Source organism: Entelurus aequoreus, linkage group LG07 (genome assembly GCF_033978785.1).
Source record: "Entelurus aequoreus isolate RoL-2023_Sb linkage group LG07, RoL_Eaeq_v1.1, whole genome shotgun sequence".
NCBI classification, from domain to species: Eukaryota; Metazoa; Chordata; class Actinopteri; order Syngnathiformes; family Syngnathidae; genus Entelurus; species Entelurus aequoreus.
Window position 1 is genome coordinate 27,909,936 of NC_084737.1, and position 7,065 is coordinate 27,917,000.

The 7,065-nt window shown below is 41.9% G+C and overlaps 2 protein-coding genes across 3 annotated transcripts in view; one reads left to right on the forward strand and one right to left on the reverse strand.

The window, feature by feature from the left end:
- Nucleotides 1-6,957, forward strand: part of LOC133653621 (zinc finger protein Eos-like) — a 68,398-nt gene extending 61,441 nt beyond the window's left edge. The window contains exons 10-11 of one of the 2 annotated variants that reach the window (XR_009826753.1): nucleotides 6,492-6,679; nucleotides 6,746-6,957. The gene's annotated coding sequence lies outside the window, so the exon portion shown is untranslated. Of the gene's footprint in view, nucleotides 1-2,980; nucleotides 3,890-6,491; nucleotides 6,680-6,745 lie in introns of those variants that run through there. The other variant, XR_009826754.1, reaches the window with a different exon arrangement.
- Nucleotides 1,895-6,632, reverse strand: wnt1 (wingless-type MMTV integration site family, member 1). Its single transcript, XM_062053112.1, has 4 exons — nucleotides 6,532-6,632; nucleotides 3,993-4,246; nucleotides 3,529-3,794; nucleotides 1,895-3,466 (listed from the first exon to the last, which is right to left on the reverse strand). Exons 1-4 carry the CDS (start codon nucleotides 6,630-6,632, stop codon nucleotides 2,975-2,977), a joined length of 1,113 nt encoding a protein of 370 aa, XP_061909096.1. The 3' UTR covers nucleotides 1,895-2,974.
- Nucleotides 6,958-7,065: the final 108 nt, after the last annotated feature.

Genomic DNA, 7,065 nt, shown 5'->3' on the forward strand with positions numbered 1-7,065 from the left:
AGTCTCATGGATGATTGAAAACAATTTCTTCATCTGGTTCTTTTGTTTCCCCCATCACTTTGTTACTCTTCCTAACTCCTCTGGTCGTTCAGTGACAGTTTAGTTGTTCTGGACGGCGGCCTTCTTACCACAGCTGCCTGCTTGCCGCCTGGCAAGCCCGTGTGTCAAAGGTGGCTGCAGCAGAACAGACTGTGGGAACAGCCGGTTAGCCTCTGATGGTCCCCTGCTCCCCAACCAAAGGGGCAGCCATCAATCCAGTACTCCCCCTGCCCCTGTACACACACACACACACACACTGCAGCACAAACACACAAATGCCCAACCAAACACACACACAGACACACACACAAAGCCTCACACTTGCTCCCAATAATCCTCGGAAGCAATTTCATCTCGACTCGGGTGGCAGCCTATTGTCGCCAGGCCCTTCAATCTTTCCTTATTAACTCTCGCTTTGTCCCGCATCCGAGCTTCTGGACTCATCTCTCCTACATTCCGATCAGAGCTGCTCCCAGCACTCCCAGGCAACCTCCATTCGCTAATCCCGTCGCCTTCCCCCGCTGGCTGCCCCACCCCGAGGAACTCTCGCTGCTTTTTTTTTTCCAAACCTGCCGATCACCTACTTACACAGTAAGGTAGGGGCATTAACTCCATTGCTTCTCTGAAGGCTGGAGTGTGAAGGCGGGGTGGGTGAAGTAGGAGGTGGCCACAAAGTGACTCCAGCCCAGACAATTAGAACAATGAGCCGGGCCTGTAGGGTGCTAACTCGCTGCGTCACGCCTGTACGGTGGGGTACTTTGTCAGTTTAATGAATTGTCCATCAGGCCAGGGCCACATCGCAGGCTGCGCAGGGAGAGGCCAGCAGGGACCCAGACACTAAGTCGGTATTTATTACACTGCCTTTGTCACTAATTGAGCTAATTATCACTGACTCCTTAGCAATCCCACAGGCATCACCCCCTCCTCCTCCAACACGCCCACCTCACTCTCATGCCTGCCATTTGAACTCTGCTCTCTCCCGTTCTTAAAATCAGCCCTTCTTCTCATCACCTTTCCTTATTTTCTCACAATCAGATGGACTGAATCACCCTATTTGAGCCCTAAATATCACAGAGAGACACATCCCATCAATGCCCACTCACACTTCTTTGCAAATCCCTGCACAAACAAAAGAGCATTTTCATTATTTTTTTTCTTGCATTTGCAGCCTTGTTGATGGTGGTCCATGGGGACCCTGGCAGGTGAATAAGCTTTCCAAAGACCCGTGGTTTATAGCGTTGCCAAGGGTTGGAGGGTTCAGTGTTCATACAATCGAATACTTTAAAATTAAGCAAAACGTTGTGCTGTATGAGATCAATGTATGTGTGTCTGGGTAAGCTGGTTCTTCTTCATTGAAGAGCACAGATGCATGGATGTTTTGTGAGCTTTGGTGCTGCTGTTAATAGGATTAAACACAGGACACCCGGGGACAGACTTCTATGTTCACATGGTTGAGTGGGTAAATGCCACCAAAACTAAATATGAACACAACTAAGTGAAAATATAGTCTTTATTGTTTGATCGTACATTACAAATCAAAATACCATCTACACCATTGTATACCCTAAAGCGCAGCGCCTCTTACATCTTACTATATATAAAAATCCTTAGAAATAAATATATTTTTTATACATTTACACTGGTAAAAAAACAAAACAGGTTTGTATTCAGTGCATGACAAAAACACAAGAAGTGGTGCTATACTGTTCCTTGTAAGAGTATTATGTCAGCTAAAGTACTAAAAAAAATAACAACATTAAAAAAGTCAAAAGTCAAAATCCAAATACTGATTTAAGTAATTACATTTTCTCTGATGGGTACATATTATTTAATAAACCAAGCAATGACCTCATAAATATATTCATATATTTTTATATTTACAGCGTTTTGGTTCTCTTAGCTGATGCACAGTATGAAATGTTTGTTTTAATCAAGTGTGTATCTCTTTCATTGCATACCTCAGAGTTAGATTATGCAGATTATGGGATAATTATGTAGGCCTAATCACATCTATACTATTGCATTATAGTCGGTACTGTTTAGATAATACATTCATGTCCATGTCCCTCGAAAGAGTTGGTCAGTTTAGGTTTTCCTTGGCGGGTAGCAGTCCCTGTCATTTAGCATCTGGACTGTGTTGTGGTGAGTCAAAGGAGCATATTGCAGTTGAGGTGAAGGTGCAGCTACATATGAAATCTGAAGAGAAAATCGCAACGTGGTGGGGACATTTAAAGCTGGGCCCACGTTCAGAGATTTAAGTAAAATAAGTCAAACCTTTGTAAAACAAATAATAAATTGTAAAACACTTTTTGAGAATACCGTGCATGTCCAACAATATAGAGAGGCTGTTTGTCTCACGTCACCTCTTCTAAATTCAATGGCCTAGTGGTTAGAGTGTCCGCCCTGAGATCGGTAGGTTGTGAGTTCAAACCCCGGCCGAGTCATACCAAAGAATATAAAAATGGGACCCATTACCTCCCTGCTTGGCACTCAGCATCAAGGGTTGGAATAGGGGGTTAAATCACCAAAAATGATTCCCGGGCGCGGCACCGCTGCTGCCCACTCCTCTCCACTGCTCCCCTCACCTCCCAGGGGGTGATCAAGGGGATCGGTCAAATGCAGAGGACAAATTTCACCACACCTAGTGTGTGTGTGACAATCATTGGTACTTTAACTTTGACTTTATACCTTTGAGCATTAAAGAAAAGGAGCTAGCATCTACTCCTTATATACCCTGTTTTTATATTTGTGCATTTCTTTACTGATTGACTTTTTGGTGATACATTTCCCTGCCAGTTTAAGCTTTTCCAGCTTCTATTTGATAGCAACCACCTGTATATTTTTGACTTTCTTTGTCAGCTATTTCATTCCTAAGAAGTTCTGACATTTATTTGTCTAAATAACCCTCCTTTCTGTATCCTTTGCCATACTGTAATCATAGACACTGATGTAACGTTCGAGTACTGGTGCAGTTCAAACAGCTGACATGACAGCACCAGTGGAATGTACAGTTGCACCGCTCCGTGATGCTCTCGGCCTGGGTCTTAAACCCGCGCCCGCAGCAGAGCAGCTCGCATCCATCAAGACCTGGAGAAGAGCTGTTGCACGCTCTACCAGAAGTTCCCACAGTGCCAGTTTTGCCATTGTAGGAGCAGAAGTTTGGTGATTTCTCAAAGTAGACCAAGTCCATAGCGGAAGGGGGTTTATGAGCAGGGTTTTCCGGTTCCAAGTGGCGAGGGTCTGCTCGGTGCGAGGCACGGTTGCTACCCTTGTTTGCGTAAACGACTCGGGATGCGCCATCGAAGCGGTCCTTTAGGAAGTCCCCGATGGTGCGGAAGCTTGGAAGGCGCATCCAACAAGTGCGGACGGTGCAGGAGCCTGACATGCCGTGACACTTGCACTCCTGACGCATCTCTGAGGACACCATCTGCACAGAGAGGAGACCACAATCACTAATCAAGTAGTTCCCAAGAAAAAGACATTCCATACCATTCTTCCCGCCTCGTTATTGTGCACATTGGTGAGGTAGCGCAGATCTCGTCCTCTCTCGCTGGAATCCACAAACTCACGGCTAAAAACCCTCCCAAAGTCCACATTGTCGCTGCAGCCTCCCCAGTGCCAGTCGGGGCCCCCTAAACCTCTGCGGCGGTAATCGCAAGTGCACGATTCTATGGCACCTTCTGAGCAGGAGCGAGCCACCGCGTGGGTCACGCCTGCGCTGGTGATGGCAAACACAAAGGCTGTCTCCCTGCAGCCTGAAGAAAGCAAGACTTGCCGTCAGAACCTACATCACAACCCCAAGCAAGAGAGAACAGACTGAAACGGAGGCCTTGTTGCACACCACTTGTCCACCATCATCCCATATTACCCATAACATGCTTAACAAAACGGGTATTTTCATATAAACAAACAATTTGGATTCATCCCAAGATCAAGAAACGAGAGAGACTTACCACGGTTGACAATTTTGCCAAATACGGCCGGGCTGTGGGTGGTCGGGCAGTTCCAGCGGCGGTTGCGGAACTGCCACTTGCACTCCTTTATGGCCGTGTGCAGTCCAGCAGTGATGGCGTGCAAGATGCCAGGATTCTGCCGAATCAGCCGACGCTGGCGTCGACTCAACAGGGCCAGGCTCGGGTCCAGGACCAATTGCACATTCTTGGAATTGGTAAGAAGGTTGGATGAGGAGGCCACGTTGACAACTCCCCTATGGCGAAGGAGAAATAACAGCAAGAGTTGCTTTAGGGAAAATGCACACAAGTTCCAAATGTTGGACTGTGCATGTCAACAACAAAAATATGTATTGTTTATACTCTTTTTCCAATATTTCAGATACATTATATGGGCAAAAGTTTTGGGACACACCTCTTTATTTACTAGACTAATCTTACCAAGACACTTTGGACAATCCCATTTTTCTACCTTGCCCTGATTGTTAGACTGAAGGAGTCCAAACGTTTATCAACAACTGGAAGGATGCAGCTACAGGGGCCGCTTTGATATTTTACATATTTTGTCCATCAAACACTCAAAAAACAATAAAGTGTATATGTTAAATATATACCTATATTAAGGCTGATAAATGATTTATTTTTTTAAATCAGATTAATCATATTTTGTTGGATTATTCATGATTAATCACAGGTGATTACTCGCTAGCATAATTAAAATGTGCTTAAAAAATACTATTTGTAATAAAATGCAATTGTATTGAATGCCATCCAGAAAAGTTTTTAAACATTTTACTTGAATACATGTCATTTATGGCACAAAACATGGTAACAGTTTTATCTAAAGTACTTTCAGGCTGGAATTCGGAGTGAAATTTGCCAGCGAGCACATCAGTCGAAGTCCCCTATCGTTTCTCTACTGACGTATGCAGTGATCTGATCACTGTCCATATAGCGTGTAAGGTAAAAGAGCTTGTACGGTCCAAAAAAAAAGCACGATTAATCAAAGTGTGTTAATGATTAATGCTATATTTTTTGTGATTATAATCACATGAGTTAACTCGTTATTTTTTGACAAATAGTTTTCAAGTGTCAGTATGATGTTTTGTAACATTTCAACTTTTCTTTTACAATTTTCCTCTTTTCAATGCGGGTTTAACCCCTATATGTAATATTCTCATAAAGCATGTATTTAATTAAAATGGGGGAAGAAGGGTGCAAAATGTGCGTCCTTCGAACACCTTTGGGTTAGACCTCGTGTTTTTAATTTTTAAGTATACCTGATCATGCTTTTTTTTTAAATATATACTTTGAGGTCAACAAAACGTGATCTACTGTGTAATAGTTGTCTCTTTTTTATCAATGACCAGCTGAGGGCAGAGCTGAGTTGTATTAATAATTGCTACAATCCTTTTTGGATGTTTTATTAACTGGAAACGGGTTTTAAGGCTTGTAATTTCAGAAAACTATGCACATTGAATTATTTTTGACTAATTTATTAAATTGGTTAATTAATTATTCCATTATTTTCGTAATTAAGTTAATTACTTGTTTAATTTATTTTATTCTAAAGTCTAATCAATTTAGATCACCTATTTATTTCGAACACAATTGATTCTTATTGAATATATTAAAAAGATGTCATACACATCATTTTCTCATTTTATTCTATCGTTGTTTGCATGGTTGGTATTAGATATTGTTAGTGTGTTTTTTAAAGTGTTCTTTTGATCATTTTTTCTTCTTGTAATTGTGATCATATTTTAATCTTGTGGATCAATAAAGTTTGTCTAATTATAATAATTATTTTATTAAATATAATGTCCTAAAAACAACTAGCCTGAAAAAAACATAAACCATGTAATGTAACAACATTACATGGTTTATACAACAAAAAACAAAAAATTATCAGTGCAATACATTTTCATAACATGGTCACTATACTGCCTAGTTTCTCTTGTTATATCCTTATTTTTACTGTTATATTTGTATTCTTATTGTTGCTTTTTATTTTTATTCTTATTGTAATATTTTCTGTTTTATTTCCATTTATACCCCTATTATTTACTTTTTACTTTTTTAATTCGATCTCAATTCTGTACACTGGAGAGTTCCTGGGGCAACTCTCGTGAAGGGATCAATAAAGTACTATCTATCTATCTATATGTTTCTTTCAATGCTATTTTGTGCACTTTTGGACACTATTTAATTAATGAGCCTTGTTGAGATTGTGGGATTTAATTCGGTAATTAAATGAATTCGGATCTGATGTAGTCCATATTTTAGTATCTTGACAAAAATTGTGAGGGAAAAAAAACGGGCTAAAAAGGAAACAATTGTCAAGGTAATTGATCTGCAGTGTCCATTAATGCACATAGTTTGGAAAGAGAAGCTCGTGTGGTTGCTTCTTGTTTAAAGTGACTAGAGCCAAAACTAACACATTATGTCTTGGAGCCTGCAATGAAACTATGTTGCAGTCAGCGTGAAATAACTTCTCTCTAGGATGCAGAGCATGCACAGCTGATGGGGGACGTGCACTCACCACCAGCGGCCACTGTTGTTGACGGCCCCGGTGCCAGAGAGCGACGACACCAGGAGGATGCATGCGGCTTTCACACCCAGCAGAAGCGCCAAACTCCTCATCTCGCCCGGTTATTGATCATGCACCTTGCGGCAGGAGAAAAAAAAAGGTTCAATCACTCTTCATTTTGCAGAATGTGTTTATTATTACAAAGACATAATAAATCATCTTGCAGCAAGGTACATGCACATACTCACCGGTCCCCTATAACTTGAATGGATGGAAGAAGGATGACGAGTCCACGCACGCAAAGGATGCTGCAGTCCTCAGTGTGTCCCTCTGAGTGATGCTCTGCACGGTGCGTGGAACGCGTGGGACAGTCCCGCAGACTTGATCCCCTCCGTGGTGACACCAGATAGGCAACACATTCTTCTCTTATTGAGTGCTACGAGGGGGAATAAAAAAGGGATTTGCTGCTCACATCTCCCTCTGTCTTTTTTTTCCCCTTCTCTCTCTTCCTCGGAGCCTTTTCAATAGGATTGGAGGGAGGGATAG

Bases quoted from the DNA above. Each gene is read 5' to 3' on its own strand.
- wnt1 (XM_062053112.1), bottom strand. From the start codon at position 6,632: ATGAGGAGTTTGGCGCTTCTGCTGGGTGTGAAAGCCGCATGCATCCTC. The intron at 3,795-3,992 runs GTAAGTCTCTCT...TGCTTTCTTCAG, and splicing joins TGGCAAAATTGTCAACCGTG to GCTGCAGGGAGACAGCCTTT. The intron at 3,467-3,528 runs GTATGGAATGTC...CTCTCTGTGCAG, and splicing joins ATAACGAGGCGGGAAGAATG to ATGGTGTCCTCAGAGATGCG.